This window comes from Centropristis striata, chromosome 20 (genome assembly GCF_030273125.1).
Source record: "Centropristis striata isolate RG_2023a ecotype Rhode Island chromosome 20, C.striata_1.0, whole genome shotgun sequence".
Lineage (NCBI taxonomy): Eukaryota > Metazoa > Chordata > Actinopteri > Perciformes > Serranidae > Centropristis > Centropristis striata.
Genome location: NC_081536.1, coordinates 21,554,875 through 21,576,307, shown reverse-complemented (window position 1 = coordinate 21,576,307; position 21,433 = coordinate 21,554,875). Strand labels below are relative to the sequence as shown.

The window sequence follows — 21,433 nt, the reverse complement described above, 5'->3', positions numbered from 1 at the left end:
CCTTAGGTCACTGGTGTGGTGGACATTGAGTCAGGAGTAACTCTTGGCATGTCTTTTGTAACAAACCACATTTCTTGTTGAGCTGCCCCAGAGAGAGTGAGAATGATTATAAAATACAAGAAAAGGAGGTGAACAGAGTGAAAAGGCATCTTTGATACAGAGGAAGAGAGCAGGAAGAGAACGAGAAAGAGAGAGGGGGAGCTGTGTTGGCTCATCAATAATGCATGCTTCATTCAGAATCAATTAGGCCTTAGCACACAAAACATGTTTTGCATAATGAAGAGTCTGGCATCGTTGCTGGTTCAACAGCGACGATACGGACGACCCAAAAAACCCGGCTAATTACAGAGCCAGTCATAACATGAAAGACTGGGGGATACAGTACATGGGGCTGCAGACTCTGGGGGCTTTTCTGAGACATCGTTGGCAGGACATGAGGATGTATTCTGCTGTCACTCAAAATGCTTGTCAAGCAAAATCATACAGCAGATCAGTATTGGGTTAGTAGTAAGTGATCCTTTCATCACAACTTGCTCATTATACCGGAGTTTAAATCTTCACCTCTTTCCATTTTCTAATTTCTCCTTTATCATATGTCCAAGGCTGTGAACTTGATCATAAAGCACTTTTGGGGGAGCACCTTTAATGGATAATTTGACATTTTTGAAGCATGGTGATATGAGGTTATCTATGCTCTTGTTATAACCAGCAGACTCCACTGACAAAAACAGTAACTTTGACTCGCAGAAGACGGGATTTCTGTCTACTACTACATCGATTAGTTACTATGATTGCTTAACTGTGAGACTTTGGTGTTTTAAAGGGTTATTTTAGTCCATTAAAGTCACACAAAATCACAAACAAACTAACAGGCCGAGGCAGAGGGAAACCAGCAACTCCCATAGTCCACATGGTAAAAATTACCATTTTTGTCCATAGCGTCCCAACAACTGCACAGACATGAAATGACTAAGTATAGTATATCTAAAAGACACACCTGAACCCTTTTAGCTATTCTTATTACTGATATGATGATGACTCTTTGAACAAAACTTAATGCTGTGTATAAAAAATGAGATTTCTCACTTAATTTTTCATCTATGCAGGTAAGCAGAATGCTCATTTTCATCTCCACCCTCCTCGTCTCTTACAGAATTACACACATATAAGCCTGGAGGCTGCCTTATCTGCCGTTTGGGTGCAATGCTTCAGTCAATGACACATCAGTGGCATGAGGCAGCAGCAAGTTCTACTTATTCACTTTCTTGATCAAATGTGTTAATCGGAAAGGAAACACTGTCAAAATCAGACTTGTAGCACTGAAGATGTTGCATATAATAGAGACATTAAAATACTGTGGTGCCCTCTGAGTGCAGCCACTGCAAGCTAGAACATACTGGAATGGAGCATTGACTTGCATAAATCCTAAACATTAATAAGTGCAGGAGTGTCTGCATTAGGGCCAACTGGCATAATATAGAAAATGCAGAACAGAGCAGCAGCATGCATCATTCCCTGAATCCTATAATGGATTGACAGATGAAAATCACTCCTAACTTCATTTCATCATATAGAAAAACATTAGTAACCACCTCAAAAACCCGCAACACACCAGCTTGTGTATGTGTGTATGTCTCCGAACTGATTCCAACAAGTCAAGTCTGTATGTTTTTTGTACTTGACCAATAAAAGACTTGATATCTGCTGAATAAACATGGCTGAGAGTGTCAAGAGGCACTGCTGCTGTTATTTGATTGTATGTAAGCAAATGTCTCTCAAAACATCCCCAACTTTAAATAGGAAACACATTATATAGGCCTCTTCAGACAAAATGGCTCATTCAGCTGCTCGCTGGAGAGGGAAATTGCCACATGTAATGTTCAAAAAAGCTGCTGGATGCTGCAGCAGTCCATCTGTATCCAAAGTAGTGGAGTGCACATTTATTATGCTCAATAGATCTCAGCATGAAGCCTCAGAAAGTATGTACAGTGTGTCTGGGACTTTTTGAGTATTTTTTCAGGAAAACACTAAACATTCTCTGTTTGTACTGTGAGTTTGCTGCCTTTTTTCCTCTTTTTTATGTCCTCTTAAAAGGAATATTGTGGGTAATGGATTGTTAATCGGATAAAAACATGCAAATTGATGAGGTCCTCAAGGGCTCGGGGAACTTGTAAGGGGCAGAAATGACTGTAAACCACTATAAACCACAAAGCCATCGAAATAGCAAAGAACGCTGATGTGTGTGTGTGCACATGGGGAATCAATTAAAACATCTGTGTGTCTAGCTTGGCATATTTAAGTAAGTTTTCCACACAGTGCACGTTATGGATGCATCATTTTTGGGTTGGAAAAGTGTTTGGTGTGCCTTTTCTCCCTGCTTTGCTTGCTTGCTTTATAAGTTCAGAGTTCACTAGACTCCCTCCTCCACACAAACCAGTCTGCCAGCATCAAGCTCACCATACAGGCAAGCTTTATGATAAACCCTCCAGAGCCACAGTGAGAGCAGAGCCGAGCCTTAAGATTGGTCTTTAAATAGAGTTCACCCCTCCATTTTTCAGCCCAACTTTGTACAGCATGCAAAACCCAGGCCAATAACCAGCTGACGCAGTATCACTAATAATTACTCTATTACATACACAAGGAGCCATGAAGGATCTGCCTCTTTGCACACAGATTCAGTTACTCTCCTCCATCACCTCTCACCTGTAAGTCTTGTTTTTTAATATCGCCTGTGTGTTTGCACATATCCCTGCTTCTTCGTTCAAGTGTGCACTTCTGTGTGAATATGTGTGTGTGAAGGATCAGTGCCAAATTAAAGAGTCAAGTGCAAATATGAAAATAATTACCAAAATCTGAGCTGCTTGAAGGAACTCTGGCAGGCTAATCCTCTCAGCCATTTCTATCCCTGACTTGGGCTTACCTATAAAGGCTTTTGGGGGCCTCATAATGCTGTGTAAACTAACAATGCCTAAATCTTCTTATGCATTAACTGAGTGGTGATACAGCTATACCGTTTTTACAAAGTGCTGGTAATATGAGAACATTCAATTCTTGCTTTATCTCACACGGACTGTTCCCCAATACAGGAATTTATCTTGATGTCATCAGTACAGGGACACACTGACTAATAAAGCAGTGACATAAGAAGGTCCCGGCAGAGAGAATTACTGATTTATACTTTCAGCACTAACACTACAACAGGGTTGTAAGGAATACGTCGAAGCTTCATTCATAACATTGACATTGGACGTTTAAATCAACATTTAACTGCTGAGCTGTTGGGTGATTGGATGAATATATTGGCTATCGCCCATTTTTTGGGGCTAATTGTTGTCATTTGTAAAAAAAGAAATTACATTTGGTACTGTCCTAGTACTGATGTCGGAGGGAATCCTCATTTTTGTATTATTATCCTCATTTTCTTTCAAAAAAATTTCTGAAATGTATCATGGTGCAATTTTGGTGAGGATCTCTAACAAACAAACAAACAAACAAATATATATATATATATATATATATATATATATTTAAGTCCATAGATTACAATTTGTCACCTCCAGCACAAATGTATTCAATTCAGTTTTCACTTTGAAAAAGGAAACACAAAAACATGACGGCTTTATGGAGTCTTGCAAAAAGCTACAGCTGTAAATGAATGTATTGAAACAGCAGCACCATGAACAGCATCAACATCAATATTCATCTATTCAAGTCAAGGTGTCAAATTAGGGACTGAACAATGTTTTCATATCACAACATGCACCAATAAAAAACTGTTTATAGAAATTTTACATCATACAATTACATGAACATGTCTTCTTTTTTTACTTTCTGGAAGTAGTTTACTTGATTGTAGGCATTGACGTTTGGCTGCCTCAATAATCATTATGCTGTTTGGATTATATTTTTTCATAAAAAATCACAATTGTCTTGGGCGATGCTGAGCCCGGGATGCAGCGATGGTGCTCCTGCAGAATTGATAGCACAGAGAGGAAAATGGCTTATAACAACAGTGTAGATCTGGTGAGTCAGACTAAGGTTTGGTAAATTGGTTCCAGCCTATGGACAATGCAGGTAAACGTTTTCATGGTTCCAATACATCAACTAATAGTGTGCAATATGTGCTTTTCAGAGATTTTTTCATATGCAGCACGTTTGATGCCTTAAATGCTGATAAGGCAGCAGTAGAAAGACATTTTGGGTGATTTAAATCGGCAAAAAAAGTCAATCATCGATAGATTCAGCATCTCAACAACAGGTCATGAACCAATGCCCAACTCTCAAGAAGTCAAACTAGCTTTTCAACACGCCTTCACCTCCTCCTACAACAGCCTGAGTGGCTATAATTTATTGCATGCATACATACATTTTTGACCTTTTAAACTTTTTAGTGCTACTGAACAGTCTTTCAGACATAATATACCCTAAACATGCTGCTCGAGACAGTAATTGCAGAGGCAAGCTACCCTCGACATGCCATTTGAACGTTACTTTAAACTTGGCTACTCGCTGGGCACGAAGGCTAAAACACGAGACAAATAGTTGTTTACTGACTAGCGTTTGGCCTGTGTCGGTGACTGCTGGACCCAGCGCAGGCCAAAGCACTGCAGCGATGCAACAGCCAGCGAGGAGAATAAATCCAGATTGAGTGGGCTGGATGGAAGTGCAGTGTGGATCACGTACTGTTGATCATCACTTCTGCTGGTGGTTCGCTGTGGCTTTTATCTCTTTTACATTAGCTACAGCTCGATCCTTATGTGGGTGGCGCTTGATTGCTAGGCAGCATATGGTCCCCTTTAGCATCAGATCATTCCACTACATGCTTAAGTAACTGTGCGTCCCTGCCCCCAACCTCCCCCTGCAGCTGAGAACACCCACTATCTGTATGACATGCAGGCCATGAGTTACTACCCTGGCAGAGAGTTGGGACTGCTGCAGGGCAACTGTAACAAGGTGGTCTGAGCATTTTAGCTCACCTGCCTCTGGTTAATGTATTTATTATAGGAAAGAGGAGATTTGAATAATGTGTCATGAACAGAAGATGCTGCGCTGATTCAATGGCTCTTGTGTGTATGTTATCCCTTATAGTTGCACCATAACATGCAGAATATTACCTCAGGCACATTAACCTTGAATTTTAAAGCATGAGCTCTTCATAGCAATACAGCAGTTATCCAACCAAAAAGCCACTTTACTGACTATTTACCATCAGCCAGTGCTCCAGATTTGAGGTTTTACTCATACAGATATCTCAGGAAATGTACTTCTTAAAACACGCCGCAGGTGAGTTCACACTTTGTGAGCTGGCATCATTCGTAACAATGCAAATTCAAAGTGCTGTATTCACAGGTCCAAATGTTACACATCTCTACAGAATATGTAAATGAAAGAAGAGTTTTTTCTCCCCTGAAATTACAGCTGACCTTTGGCGATAGTTGTGCTTACATCATGGTCTGAAAACATTTTTTCACAGCTGAAATTTTTAGTTGACATAGTAGCAAATATGTATTTAATAAAATTCATTATGGCTGTATTCCATTTCAAGATCGTGATTTTTTGCATGCTGTTGCACTGGAATGGCTTACTGGAACACTTAAGAAAAACTAAGCCTTCACTGATGTTAATTTGAACTGTGCTTATCCTATTCCACAAGTCAAAACTCTTTAAAAAGGGCTTGTTAGATGTAATGCAGAGGATTTTACAGACTGTAAATAAACCTGTCAGTGTTCAAACTATCTAATGATATCACCTCAAACATACCTTTGGCACTTATTGTTATTCATCAGCTGATAACTACAATAAGCTAATATCAGCCTTTATATATCTGACTGGATGATTTATTACTCCAGCTTTAGTTTGTGAATCTATTGACAGCTTCCTGCCTCGAGTCAATATTTACAGACGTTTAAACTCTATGAGTAAATAACAGGTCCGAGAAACCCAAATCCATAAAACCCCACACAAATAAAGCTTCCTCAAGGTATAATAACGCAACTGGCTGTACCTCAAACAAAGTGGTACAAGAAATAAATATAGTTTTCGTGTCCAAGGAACAACAAATAGTAAAACAGTTCTCAGTGGATATATAATAATAGTTAAGAAATGGCTACTGCATGCTGACATGGTCAGAAAATTGATCTATGCCATGAACGTGTATTTGGTCTTTGATTGGATGGAAAGGTATTGTGGGTATGAGAAGACAGTGGGGGGAGGAGAGGGGAGTTTAAATCTTGTACAAAGAGCCCACATTTCCTTGACACGTCCATAAATTTAGATACTATGTTGAACTGAACCTGGTTTCAGGTCTGAACGGTCAGGTATACGCCTATTGTTAACGACATGAATACCAAACAGTTACTAGGCAACTCACCTTCATATAGTGATATATATATATATATATATATATATATTACATTTCATATACACACACACATCAGCCAGTTTATCAGGTTCACCATTTCAAATCAAGAAAGGTGGTTTAAATGACTTTGAAGGTGGCATGGCTGTTGGAAACTGCTGATCTACTGGGTTTTTCAAGCACAACCATCTCTAGGGTTTACAGAGAAAGGTCCGTAAGAGAGAAAATGTCCAGTGAGCGGCAGTTCTCTGGGCCAAAATTGAAGGAAGAGGTCAGACGAGAATGGCCAGACTGTTTCCAGCAAGTAGAAAGGCAACAATGACTCAAATAACCATGTGTTTACATATGAGGTCGGCCGATGAGCATCTCTGAATGCACAACACATCGAACACTTAAGAAGACCACACCGGGTGTCAGTCCTGTCCTCTGAAACTGAGAGATTCTTCGCCTTCCTTGACTCCTCCTGACTATAATAATCTTAAAATGGTCAAAGAGGTGGAGTGTGGATGGAGCGGAGACTGGCTCCATCCTACCCAGTATCAACACATCAGGTTGGAAGTGGTAATGTAGGGGATATTTCTCCCCTCTCGTACCAACTGAGCATGGTTCAAATGTCACAGCCTACCTGGGTGTTGTTGCTGACCATGCTCATCACTTTCAATGGCTACTTCCTGCAGGATAACCAAACTCAAATAAAACTTCAACTGCTTTCTTAACCATGGCATTGACTTCACTGTATTACCATGAAGTCCTTGGATCTCAATCCAGTAGAGCACAGATGTAGTGGACTGGGAAACTTGTAGCATTGTAGATATGCAACCAACAAATCTGCAGCAGCTGCAGTGATGCTATCGTCAATATTTAGCCAAATCTCTGAATCTCGGAATGTTTGCAGCACCTTGTTTAGTCTATGTCTCGAAGAAATAAGGCACTTCTGAGTATGCACTAGCAAGGTGTCACTCATAAAGTAAATGTACAATGTGTATGTACCGTAGACGACTGACCAGTTAATTAGGACAACACTATTATGTATGCCTGTTACGGCAGCCTCCTGCAGAAACAAATGTAGCCTCGATCTATTTAATAAAGCTTTTGTGCTCAAATTAAACACTGTTGCAACTATAAACACAGCGCCATGCTACCTAGAAAACACACTGAGATGAATAGAAATATACTCTCCATGCAGAGCGAGTTATGACTGCACAGAGTTGCGCTTTCCTGTCTGGTGTGTAAAAAGTGCCACAATCAGTCGCCAAGCAAGGCCTAATAAGCGTGTATTTTTGTCAGGAAACTAATTTGCACAGGGCCCGTTGCTAATAAGAGTGTAGACTGTACCGAGAAGGGATAAGAAATATCTGGGCCACAGGCTTTAGGCTACTGTCAGCTCCGGGGTGTTGCACAGAGAGCGCGACAGGGAGCCAAAAGTGGGTGAGAAAAGCGTTTCCTTCTCTCCGGAGCTCTACGCTGTCGGTTGTTGACTTGGAGCAAAACGCACACCACGAGAAAAAAAAAACAAGCCTGTCAGAACGCCACATTAATGGACACAGGCCTGCCCACTGGTGTGTTTACCAGTCGGCGGAGAGAGAAATTAAGAGCTGCTGCTTACCATCTTGCAGGTCGGATGATGAAATCCAGGCGATCTGAGCGGAAAAGAGGTAAAACAGGGGGAGGGGGGGAGTCGGTATGTCGCCGATCTGTAGCGAGGAATACAAAAAATACACAGGCTATATAGTTGTGGTACTCTCTGAGGTCTCGTCCTGGCTTTATACCCAGCTTCGGTCCCTCTTCTCCGTCTCTCTCTCTCCTTTACCGAGGCTTTCACTGCAGTGGCACAGGGAGGGAGACCCGCTGGGAGGGGACAGTAAGGAGGAGGAGGCTCGGTTTGACAAGCAGGCGGTGGCGGAGGGGAGGAGAGACGAGGCGAAGGGGGGAGGTGCAGCAGTACTGTACATCCGGGAAACATAGGTTATATTTATTTATTTGTATTTTTGTCTCCTGAGTAGGTTTGTGCTTGAGCTCCCCCTACTGGTGACATGACCGAGCTGCAGGAAGTCCCCACTCAGGCCTTTTCACAAATTACAGGCAGCGAGCTGTGTGTACCATGAACAACTTCATGTTGTGTAATCTCTATGGCACATATTGGTAATCAATAGTACAGGCTTTAATCTCATTGACAGCACCAAGCCTATACTTTGTGTTGTGAACCATGTGAGATTTTAGGTGGCTCTAGAGGGGCAATACAGCAGAAAAACTGCACATTTTTATTCTGACTTTAAAGTCAGAATTTCTGATTTTTTTCTCAGAATTATGACTTTTAAGTCTGACTTTAAGTCAAAAATGCAGTGGCAAAAGTTAACAAAAAATTTTGGGTAACTTTACGGTTTTAAGGTCCTGACTGAGTTCACTGCATCATCATTGTAAAAGGAGATGAGCAGGATTTTGAGAGGATAGACATATTCTTCTTCCTTTTCTCGTCTTTCTGGGGCAACAGCAGCTCGTAGAGGCTCACACAGGAGCTGACCTGAACACTTTCGAGAGCCAGTGAAAGATTTTATCAAGGTACGGGGGTCATTTTTTTTGTAAGCACTGCATAATCTTGTATTTATTTCAGAAAAACAATGATCTCGTCCACCACAGCATTCCACTACGTATGCAAAAATTGCACATTTTCGGATAAAAAAAGGTGTTCATTCTGAAAAAACACTCAACCAATTTAACAACATTGGCATTTCACAAATATATAGGTATCTATATGTATTGGGGTACAATACTATGGAAGAGGATTAGGGCCACACATGAAAACATATTTGAGTTCTGACTTTATTCTCAGAATTCTGACTTTAGAGTCAGAATTTCTGATTTTTTTCTCAGAATTATGACTTTTAAGTCTGACTTTAAGTCCATTTCCGTACATATGTGTTAATGTGATTTTTTTTTTTTACAGGACACATGTTGGAGAAGACAATGCTTTGTGTGATTTAGAATTAGTGTAGGCTAAATGGTCAGCAAACTGACACTGAACAAAAATGTTTATTTAGCTATTATTTTATCTATTTTTATTTTATTTTCAGTTTTCATTTCCAGAAATGGTTGACAATCAAACACGCTGTATGCAAATTAGGCTTAAAAAGTGATTAATTTAATAACCATATGCCATATCATTAATTTGAATTTAATTTTAACTTCAAGTTTCCTGTATCGGTCGGGCTTGAGTACTAAAGCAGAAACTACTACTGACGCTCTCACAGTAGGCAACATGTATTGCGAGTTGTAGTGGTAGGACCGTGCACTTCACCAGATGAAACTGCAATTTTAAATGTTTACAGTGCAGTAACTTAATATATTTCATGCTCACCTGCATGTATAACAATATGAATAGGAATACAAAATGTTTGAAGCAAATAAAAAATAACCACTTACTATGAATTTTTTTTTTCAGTGGAAGAACAGCAGACTAACATTAATTGCAAGAAGTCATTTTGTGCGTTCTTAAACTGCACTTTTAAGATTTCATGCTAAAATGCATGTAGTTGTACTGAGGGCCACTTCAAGTGAGGGTGCGGGCCATATGCGGCCCCCGGGCCTCCAGTTGACCATCCCTGATGTGGTAGAAGAAAAGGCAATCTTTTATTGTTGCAGCAGATGTTCTGTCAAGTTGGCAAAGCACTGATTTGGAGCTCTACATATTCTACATGATAAAATGTTAAAAAGTGAAACTTTTTTGACATCTTGGCCATCTTACTGTTGGTTTAACATAATTCCAAGAACTATTTTATTATGAAGCAGGCAGTCCACTATAAAGCTGTTGAAGTAACAATTTTTTTTATAATAGACAAGATAATATACAAGATCTTTACGTTTTCAACTAAATTTAGATCAGTTGTAGCCTAATCAATGCTCCAAGTTTGAATGCATGAATTCCTTTTAACCCAGATATATCTGTATCCTATAGGACACAGCTGTGCTTTGTCTATCCTCTTTTTATATACCCGAATGTCAGACCAATTGCTGAGATTAACAGCCTCTGTACTGTGATCAGGGGGAAATGAATGTTGTGTTTGTGATATACTGGTAGTTCACAAAAATGAATACATTTGCCACACAAGAAGATTTCCCAATTTACTATTAATAACATTATAAACAGACAACACTTTCACAAAAAGGTCAGAATGGTATGTAAATCCACCACTATTTTGCACCATTTCATTATTTTGTTGCTCTGATTTTTTGCATAGGTCAATTCAAGAAAATATTTTAAAAATGTTTCTATCACACAATAATATGAAAACATTTCAAATGGTTCACTGTACAAAAATACTGTTTTTCAAAATATTACAAGTTACCACTAGAAATAGAAAAAATATTTTAACATACGTCATTAACAATTGTGTTTTTAATATTCCAAATACATATTTGTCTGTAATGAACACAATTCATATTCATGGCTAAGTCCTTTGGAAGAGGTAGAGAAAACAAACACGCAGTACATAGGGCACAACTCCACCCAAATACAAAGTTCCTACATCCAATACTGTACCACAAAATAATACACATACACACAGCTACACAGAGTTTCATTCCAAAATACAGTGGCAAAAGTTGACTTAAGATTTTGGGTAACTTTACGGTTTTAAGGTCCTGACTGAGTTCACTGCAGAGTCACTGTAAAAGGAGATGAGCAGGATTTTGAGAAGATAGACATATTCTTCTTCCATTTCTCGTCTTTCCGGGGTAACAGCAGCTCGTAGAGGCTCACACAGGAGCTGACCTGAACACTTTCGAGAGCCAGTGAAAGATTTTTTCAAGGTACGGGGTAATTTTTTTTTTGTAAGCACTGCATTATCTTCTATTTATTTCAGAAAAACAATGATCTCGTCCACCACAGCATTCCACTACGTCCACCACTACAAAGAAGCAGTATCTCCAGTGAGAGAAAAGTTTCAGCTTGATGAGGATGACTGAAAGGTGAAAGTCTTATTGGTCGATCGCTGATGGAAAATCCCCTTATCTGAATTCATTTTAACTATGCATAGATATTTTCTTTGGCCATATCCACTGTGGAACAAGTATTCAGGTCCCTAACTTAACAAAAAATACTGATACCACACTGTGAAAAAGTCCTGCATTCAAAACTTGCTTAAGTAAAAGTGTAAAAGTATCAGCATCAAAATATTTTATTAAAATAATAAAATATTCAAATTTATGTAAGCAGAATTTTACTGTTTATTGTACTGTTTTAATGGACTTATTTAAACTGCTACATATGCTAGATAATTTATAAAAACTATATTTTTTCATGTTTAATCTCAACCTGAAAAGTAACTTAAGATGTCAGCTAAATGTAGTGGAGTGAGAAGTACAATATTTGCTTCAAAATGTATTGAAGTAGAAGTATACAGTTACCATTGGGCCTTATTGCCCTGCTTTGCTGCATACATGATTTGAAGCTGCAGATGTTATGGCAAGCTCCCATATGAGGGCAGATGGGAAAAATTCTGCCCAAGGCCAATTAAATCAAAATGTCATTAATGCAAGGACACGAGACTGAGCTGAACTAAAAAAACAGTTTCCTAAGAAATGACATGACAGGAATTTCTGGAAATATAAGGAAATCAATTTGGAATGAAACTCTTCACATGTAGAGCTTGGAAGTACAAAAAAACATTTGTACAAGCACCATTTTGTAACACACACACACACACACACACACACAATAGCTAAACACCCAGGCACACATAAGTCTGAACACACTTGAGGATTACCACAACCGGACAGTACATCATAAGTATTTATCTAAAAACGTCATATAACATTAGTCTTTCAATGCATAATTAAAACTGTAGGTTGGTAAGAAGTGCCACGTCTTATTTAAACCTGAATAAAATGGTTCATATGTTCATGTTGACATGCTCATATAACCACCATAAACACACAAAACCACTGTGACAAGACTGGCAACATCACTGCACTTTAAATGTTCTGCCATAGAATCTGATTTGGCTGCAAGTCTAATGCATTTTTTACAGCACAAGAGAGGGGAAGGTTGTATTATCTTTTCAAAGAGTGAAAGACTACAATAAAGCCCCCTTAAGTGGAGTTAATTGACAGTAGATTTTAAGCAACAAGAAGGGATTCAAATGTTAATTTCATCATGACACACTTACAATTAGAAATGACACACCTTGTTATTTTGTACAAAGTGAATATTTCCATCAGACAAACATCTCCTTGTTGACCCACATGAGCGTGCGCGTGTCGTTGGGTTTGCACTCGTACTCGATGCTATTGAAGCTGTTTCCCCACTGGCAGTGGTCCCTCTTGTTGTAGTTGTAGTACTTCACCTGCCACACTGTTTCAAACATTCCGGCCTCTGTGAACTGTAGGGGAAACACATGCACAGATGAGTACATATAATACATTTATATACATATTTGATGCACTAAATATGAGACATACGGAGTGAACAGATGGGAACACACAAGTAAGAAAGCCAAGCAGACACACACTTTATCATCATGTGTAAAAACATGTGAAGGTGAAATGAAGAGGAGGCACACTGACTGGACAGATGGATACATACACACATAAACATGTCATCCCTCGGGTGTAAACTGGACATATGGGTCAGACAGAAAACATGATGACACATCAAACCAGATTCAACTTTATTTGTAAGAACTTTCTCCTTAGAAGAATAAAAAAACAAGACATGAGTTACTTTAAACTTAAATGTGATTATTGTACTCTAGATGGCAGTGCTTTCCTTCTCCAGGAACTACACCAGCTGCTTCCTCCAAGCATCTGTGTGTTGCTGCTGGCTGAAAAGATTCAGCTAGAACACGGGAACTAATGTTGTGGTACATGTGTGAACCAAGAAAATGCACATCTCATTTTGATGTGGTTTCACAGTGCTGTGTGTTTGTGTGGCATTGCTCATTGATTTATTTTTATTGATTTAATTTTGATTTCTTTTACAGCTTTTACACATTGTTCTTTTGACAGTTTTGTCCACAGCAGGCTGGTCAGGCTGGAGTCTGAGGTGAAGGAGGTTCTGGAGAATCTGCATTATTGTATCTTTTACGCCTGAATTATTCAAAACAGACTGAACAGACAGAAATAACTAGAATAACTGTATAAAAATAGCCAGTATTCTCAATGATGGCCTGATTTGCTTATGTGGGTGATATAGAGGAATCAGTATTAAATTGTGTGTTTAATAACCAGTTAAAAGGTACTTATAGTTCCTTTAAAGAAAGGAACAAGGAAGACCTTAGGGGACTTCTCCCTCCTGCTTCCAGAGTAAAGTTAGTTTCCTGCACTGTGTGCAGTATATACATACCTGTATGCTGATTTGAACTGGTTGCCTCTCTCCACTCTTGGTGTGTGCCACTCCTTCTGTGTCATACTGACCAGTGTAGACCACTGACTGGGGGTCTTTGGACTGCTGCTCCAGGGGAAAAGTCACTCCACCCACACTCATCGAGCTGCAGACAGATACACAGCACAGCCAATAATGAAATAAACTTGCAAGCATAGCAAGATGTTAGAAACAAAACATGTGTTAATAACAAAGACAAGATTTACCCAAATGTATTTGATTGATTGGATGTATTAAAAATAGCTCATGCAATTTAAAAGCTGTAATTAACAGATTAACCTGATCATTTTATGTCATAAGGAGGACAATAAAGTGCTATAGTGATACTACGAGCTTCATACTCAATGACGGATTTTTTGCTCAAAATATCATGTTGACAAATCATCCAGTGAAATAGCTCTGCAGCTGTGTTTCATGAGCATAGCCCAGATTCACTACTCCTATGCATCACGTGTGATCTATTTCTACAGCTGGGTGATCATCCAGGCGTCATATTTTTGATGTTCGACACTAATCCTTATTTGGAGATAGAAGTACAACAACATTCATTACATAATCATGAACTGTAGGCAAATCACAAGGGGGCGGTGAAACATAGTCCAAACGCCGGAGTCCTAATCTGTGGCGGATTTGACATGCAGCCAATTGGGGTTTGTGTTGCCTTCATGTACTCCTCGTAAAATCCTACTTTCAGGCGCCTGACTTGGAAAAACGACTTGTTAGAGTGCAGGACTTTTGGTCAGAAATAACACAGCAAAACACTGCAACGACATTAAAGTTTGATACTAATATACAATTAGGAATTCGTACGTGTGGTTATGTTATCTCTACATATTGAATATCACATCATTTTTTACACTTCACGTGCAGTAGTCCTTGCATATATCCTACAGCCCCTGAATGCGGCCTTAAAATCTGCATTTGCCTTCTGTTAAGGTCACCAGCAGCCTATCATTGTATGCATGGAATGAACGTCTACCTTGGTGCTTTAATTAACCATCAATTAATATACATTTAGTGTATTTATGAGGGGAAAATCTAGGGTTTGTTCAGGCAACGGAGCAGACAAATGCTCTGTTCAACAGTGTATTGCACAACGAACAGTTAACATACCAAAACAATTTAAGAAATATTTTACAGATAACAGTGAACATTTTAACTAGATTAACCACTAAAAAATACCACATAGTAGCCTACCGTCACTTAAATTTCGCCCAAACGAAGGGGTTATTATAGGGACAATTAACAGCCATCTATCAGCGATTCCACGTTCAAACAACATAATCTCCATCTATTTGGGCTCCATTATGTTCCCTTTGCGTTCCCATAAAGAAATCTGCAATCTCCCCATTGAGTGTAGCCTAAATGTGTGAGGCGTTTATGTGTAAATAAGGTGATCTAAATAAAATCACCTGACGTGACCTTTTTTTTTCTAGAATCACTAGATTTAAAATAGCAGTTATGTTCATGCCCAGGTCAGAATAATCAACGCCTCAAACAAAAACAGAAGGAATACCTACGTGGCCTCCACCGCTCCTGGTTTAACGACCACCTCGATTTTGTATTTGGACCCGGTCAGCAGCTTGATGGTCCGGGTCTGTCCGAACCTGGCGCCGTCTGATTTGAAGTGAACTGCTGTGTTGTTGGGAAGCATCTTCAAGGAAATCCCAATTTTTACGAGTTGAGGGACGTCGGCCATGTTTCCATAAAGCTCAGTATATCAGCAAGATTTCAGGATGTGGGTGAAGTGTCGACTAGTTCTGGCAGACGGAGAAATGCCGTGCAGAGAGGTCCATAAGAGCGCACAGCACGGGGAATTGTGCCGCGCAGCGCGCCGTAATCCCGTTCAACCTGCAGCACAGACCTAATCCTGACCAACTGCTCTCTCTCTCTCTCTCTCTCTCTCAATCCCTAACTCCGACACCCTCCCTCTCTCTCCCTCTCTTTATTGTTTACTCCTCTTCTTCATTAGTATAATTAGAAAGTGTTAGTTCAGCCAATTAAGACTCTGTGGAGTACCTCAATGGATCCTGGAAGGACTGGACTGGACTTGGAATAAGAATGGCTGAACAAAAAAATGTTAATAATGAACATAAAGCAGCCCCTAACTTGGCTACCATAAATAGACAACAGGGATGAAAAAATATATAGGCTAATTAAATTAGAAACTGTATAGGCTACATCTACACAGCATTCCATTCAGGGTTCACCAATCATGAGACTCTCTATTCAGAAAATAAACTCTTTTGACTTAATGAATGGTTTTGTAGCTCTTTTTTAGAATTATTCATGGAGGCATACTCGGACGATAGGCAGTAAGAGTTTTTCAACTGGGGCGGTCAGCATATCTCTGAATATTTTCTGTGATTAGCCTAAATCTGCATTCCTTTCCGAATTCTGAATCCTCAGAATTCACCTATGTGAGAGCAAGTGAGCAATTAAGGGGCCATCTAGGGTTGACTACAACACCCAGGTGTGAGCAATTTGTCCTCAGGGAAGACAGACCAGGCTAAGACAAGCAAGTTTACCTGTGCAAGTTCGCTGAGCAAAGGGAACCAGTCCTATAATAGTTTTCATTTATTGTTTTTATCTTTTTTATCTAGATTTTTAAAAACTTTTTATTGTTATTATTTACTTTTAGTTTTTATTTTATCTTACCTTACTTTATTTTTTTATTTATTTAATCTAATTAATTTCTAACCTGCCTCCAGTGTTCCCTCACTGCTCCATGTTGAGATGTCGCTTTCTCAGTTTGTGGTTTTTATGGGATGGGTGGGATGGAGTGTCAGGGATGGAGGGTGAACACAGACTGGGTTAATTTAATGAATTAATCAATGTGTGAAAGCTGTCACAAAATAATGTTGTTACGTATGCTCGCGCATCAAGTGGATATATGGGAAGAAAAAAAAATCTAGCCAGTATAGGGCGTATACTGCATATCACGTAGACTACACCACTGCTGAGAGGTACACCCACGATTGCCCTGGCTGGTATGAGGTAGAATTTGTACTCCCTCTGACTGTAGATAATATCAATGGTCACAACAAAATAACAGTGAAATAACAATGCTACAATAAGCACAAACATTTAATTTTATACTATTATTCACTCATTCATTCAATATCATTGACACCCACCTTGAAGGCAATGTTAAATTCAGATAAAGGCTTAAGGGCAGCACTCAGGAACAGGGAGTAGGTCTTCACGATTGGATCACGCAAATGGCTTGCCAGATCACGCACTTTAACGCTCCTCTCCACCTCCTCATGACTGTTGAAGTAGGCCTACAATACATAGGGATACAGGGTGGCAATACACGGTTAAAAGGGAAATATAGCATAGTAAAATGTGTAGATATCTGCTGAGTGGAGTTACCATCCTATCTGTATTGCATCCCACTGGTTCAGCACCCTCTGGATGCAGATTAACAGACTCAGCCATCTGGTGCTGCAGTACCTGAGGAGCTTCAGCTGGTCTGAATGAGGAGAGTCTACAAACTCTTTGAAGACTTCACATCTTTTTGCACTGAGAGATAGAAAATTACTCTGTTAGTGGTTGGAATTGGTGAGTGAGTGAGTGAGTGAGTGAGTGAGTGAGTGAGTGAGTGAGTGAGTGAGTGAGTAAAGAATAACTGCAGGCCCCACCTTTTTCATGAGTTAGCCAACATGGAATGTTGTTACATTGTAACACACACAACATTATGCGAGAGAAATAGCATGCCCATATGTATGCATTTACCTTTTATCAAAGTGGGTGTATATCCCCACCAGGATGTCTTCCACCGGTACCTGGGCTGCTCTGATGCCACAGCAAGTGGTCAGCTGTACCAGGTGGCAAGTGCAGCCAAGGTCCTGGACGTGGGGCTGGCCTTTCATAACACTCGCATTATCAGAGTTAAAGGCAATCAGGTTAGCCGTCCTACTACATGCTCGTTGGACCCTATACCAACAAACCTTCTTCAATCCATTAGCCCAACCATCACGCCAGCTATCACACATGTGATTAATGCGTCACTGTCCTCCAGCACTTTTCCCACCGCATTCATAGCAGCTCGGGTAACACCTCTACTCAAGAAATCCTCTCTCAACCCTGCTGCAGTCGAGAACTATCGCCCTGTCTCCCTTCTTCCATTCTTATCCAAAACTATTGAACGGGCGGTCGCTAAGCAACTCTCAAATTCCTCCTACAGAACAATCTTCTTGATCCAAATCAATCTGGCTTCAATAGCGGTCACTCAACTGAAACTGCTCGGTTGTATGTGACAGAAGCCTTAAAAGAAGCAAGAGCAGCAGCAAAGTCCTCAGTTCTCATTCTGCTTGACTTGTCAGCTGCATTTGACACAGTTAACCATCGCATCCTCCTCTCTACTCTCTCTAAAATTAGCATCTCTTGCTTGGCTCTGTCCTGGTTTGATTCCTACCTGAAAGGACGCTCATTCAGTGTATCCTGGCATGGACAGTTGTCTACTTGCATTGCCTCTCCACGGGGTTCCCCAGGGCTCAGTACTGTGGCCCCTGCTATTCGCTATCCACACCACCTCTCTGGGTCAGGTTATCTGCTCACATGGCTTTTCCTATCACTGCTATGCAGATGACACTCAGCTCCATCTGTCATTTCCTCCTGATGACCCGTCGGTCTCTGCACGGGTCTCTGACTGCCTCTCAGACATAGCCACTTGGATGAAGGCACAACTGCTGGTCCTCCCTGCTAAACCTACAATAAACCATGACATCAACATCAAAATTGACTCCCTGTGTCTTGTCCCCACCAGGGTGGTGAGAAACTTAGGGGTGATGATTGATGACCAACTCACCTTTTCCAGTCATATTGCCTCTGTTGCCCAGTCATGCCGCTTTGCACTTTACAACATCAGATCTCAGGCCTTACCTAACTCAACTCTTGACACAAGCTGTCGTCATCTCAAAACTTGACAACTGCAACACCCTCCTGACGGGCCTGTCAGACTGCACAGTAAAACCTCTTCAGATGATCCAAAACGCGGCGGTGCGCCTGGTCTAAAACCAGCCAAAAAGGTCACATGTCACACCACTGCTCATCGAGCTTCACCTACCTGTTGCGGCCCGCATCAAATCCAAATCTCTAATGCTCACCTATAAAGTTGTCTTGGTACTGCGCCCAGCTACTTGAACGCCCTGATTCAGGCATATGCTACCTCACGACCGTTGCACTCTTCCAATGAACGGCGCCTGGCCCTGCCACCTGTTCGCCCAAGGCAATTTCTTCTTCCCTGTTGGTGGAACGCACTACCAGTTCCTACCAGAACAGGGGCGTCCCTCTCTACATTTAAAAAACTCCTGAAGACCCAGCTCTTCAGAGAGCATCTTCTCTCCGAGCACCACACGACAATTCTACTCCTTAACAAATCCTCACTAGCACTTTTGCTGCACTAATGGCTCTTATTGCACTATACCTTGATTGTTCCCCTTTTTTCCTGTAAGTTGCTTTGGATAAAAGCGTCTGCTAAATGACTAAATGTAATGTAAACTTTTTTTTTTGGTGGATAGCATAAATAGAAAAAACAATTAAAAAAAAGATAAACAGTTAGTGGAAATAATTTGTAGTTGTCTAATTTTTGCTCTAGATCTACTTGTTTTATATCTTCAAGGGTTACAGTGAAGAGTCAAATAAATTATAATAATTAATTAAATCAGAATACGCATGAAGTAAATTATAACCCACCTACCCAGAGAAACTTGCAAAGATACATTGACTGCTCAATTGAGCAAACAGAGCCAGAAAAAGCCTAGACTATAATGTGTCAAACCCCATGTGAAGCTAACATCACAGCCTCGTTACCAAACAGGGTACACAGCTAGCATACAGGCTGAAAACGAGCGCCCCTGCTGACTAACTGTAAAGTTACCCTCCTCTGAAAAATATGTCTCTCACCGACAGCAAGTGACAGTTGTAGCTAACGCTAGCCAGCTGACCCGACCATACCGTACAGGTGAGGCAAAGATTTCACCTGTAACGTTTTTTGCTGTCATAGTCTATCCCAGGTAGCTAACGATGTGAGTTGTAACGGGAGGTGTAAACCTGTTAACAATATTGACGTCTGGCCAGGCGTGATGTCAAAAGTGCAGTTTGTATTGAGGTTAAAATAGCTAGCGATAATAATATTCAAAACACATTTAAAAAGAGTAGTTTAAGCGTCTGTATTGTCGGAGTTTGCTAACTCGCGTCATTAGCCTAAAGTAGCTAGCTAATTTGCGTTAGCATGCTAAAGTTTAGCGTAAAGGAAATAGCGTTAGTCTTTCACATTTAAATACTGTCTATAGCTTATAAAATCGACGTTGTGTCGTTAAGCATCCGGACAAATATATCCAATGATCGCAGAGAGCTCAATCTGATTATAAAGTAACCCACCTTGTAATGTACCTTTGCCGACCCCCACATTTCAAAGTGATGGAGCGTTACCATGGTGAGCGTTACCTGGATAATTGCATTACTTAGCTCAAAACAGCTGGTTCATGATCACTTCAAAACAGAAATAAAATACAGGCAACTTTACACCATTATTATCTGTTTTTAGGAAAGTAGAAAAAAAATCCAATTGTATTTTATCCTTTTCATTAACTAATTTCACCGCTTGATGGCGCTGTTACCTTGTTTTTGAAGTGATCAGGAGGGGAAATTTCTACTGCTGTCTTTCTACTTGGCTGACAACTTCTGCATTAGTAATGTTTAAAATATAAGATTACTACACAACAGACTAGAAGAGACTATTTATTGCATAGCACCAAATATAGCCTATGTTGAATAATAATGTGGCATCACTTTTATTAAATCATCCAGATGTAAGCAACTACTGTGTTCATTTTGTGATTGTAGTGACAAAAAGACCTCTTTAGATTATTTAATCGTTTTTATTGGCCTCAATATGAAGCTGAAATAACCTCTAGTAACATGGTAGGGAGTAAACAGTATGAGTTTAAATTAATTATTGAACACCGTTAACGTGCTACTACCCAATAATATAGATGTACTACAATATGAACTAGGTCTAAATGGGAAAATAAAATTTGATAAATCCAGATATTCAAAACAAAATAGACTTCTTCTTTCACATGAACTGCTCCTGCAATACCGATATTTGACCACTAGAGGTCAGACTTTGATCACAACAGGAAAAATAAGTCCACGTCTTTGTTAAAAATATTCAGTAGGCTGGCGTTTCAAAAAAGGAAATTGCACTTGATGACGTCAGCAGTATGACGCTGGAGGTGGATTAAATCAACATGTGAAAAGTTAAAATACAGAAAAGTAAACTTTGCAAAACTACTTTCAGTTGAGAAATTAAACAATAAACAAGTGAAGGGACAATGTGAATTATAGCCATTTTTAATAACTCTTCAATAACTTCACTGTGTTGATTAGAAGGACTGAACTGATCCTATTATAATAACATCATCACCGAGGCACCTGCCTGTATCTTAACTGCATGGTGAAAGAAATCAATCAAGTGGAATTGGAGAAAAACAGTTATACTTTTTAATACACAAAAACAACCCCACAGTGCTTCAATGACACGAATGTATTACGACAACAGGGTATTTAAATGTTAGAACTAAATAGGCACAAAAGAAAACAAACAAATTACTATGCTAGTACAATGTGCTCCATTCAATAGTCAATAGGAAGGATAGTGACGCAGCAGTGCAACATAATCAGAGAGC

The 21,433-nt window shown here is 39.9% G+C and overlaps 2 protein-coding genes across 3 annotated transcripts in view; both read right to left on the bottom strand.

The window, feature by feature from the left end:
- The window catches only part of LOC131993130 (calcineurin subunit B type 1), a 35,278-nt gene extending 27,091 nt beyond the window's left edge, over positions 1-8,187 (bottom strand). Inside the window, exon 1 of the mRNA XM_059358876.1 lies at positions 7,965-8,187. Within this exon, the coding sequence (XP_059214859.1) occupies positions 7,965-7,967 (3 nt within the window). The 5' untranslated portion in view covers positions 7,968-8,187. The remainder of the gene's footprint in view (positions 1-7,964) is intronic.
- A 2,489-nt stretch (positions 8,188-10,676) lies between these two features.
- On the bottom strand, positions 10,677-20,226 carry cnrip1b (cannabinoid receptor interacting protein 1b). Of its 2 annotated transcripts, XM_059323874.1 has the most exons (6): positions 20,124-20,226; positions 17,112-17,261; positions 16,874-17,020; positions 15,257-15,587; positions 13,698-13,842; positions 10,677-12,735 (listed from the first exon to the last, which is right to left on the bottom strand). In XM_059323874.1, the coding sequence occupies exons 4-6, from the start codon at positions 15,433-15,435 to the stop codon at positions 12,571-12,573; spliced, it is 489 nt and encodes a 162-aa protein (XP_059179857.1). In that variant the 5' UTR covers positions 15,436-15,587; positions 16,874-17,020; positions 17,112-17,261; positions 20,124-20,226; the 3' UTR covers positions 10,677-12,570. The 2 variants fall into 2 exon arrangements, with proteins under 2 accessions (XP_059179857.1, XP_059179856.1); XM_059323873.1 differs by lacking the exons at positions 10,677-12,735; positions 13,698-13,842; positions 15,257-15,587; positions 20,124-20,226 and adding an exon at positions 17,475-17,751 and having other exon boundaries at positions 16,411-17,020.
- Positions 20,227-21,433: the final 1,207 nt, after the last annotated feature.

Excerpts from the sequence above, each read along its gene's own strand:
- cnrip1b (XM_059323873.1), bottom strand. The coding sequence starts at position 17,734 with ATGTGTGATAGCTGGCGTGATGGTTGGGCTAATGGATTGAAGAAGGTT. Across the intron at positions 17,262-17,474 it reads TACACCCACTTTGATAAAAG|TGCAAAAAGATGTGAAGTCT; the intron begins GTAAATGCATAC and ends TCTATCTCTCAG. Across the intron at positions 17,021-17,111 it reads GATGCAATACAGATAGGATG|GCCTACTTCAACAGTCATGA; the intron begins GTAACTCCACTC and ends TATGTATTGTAG.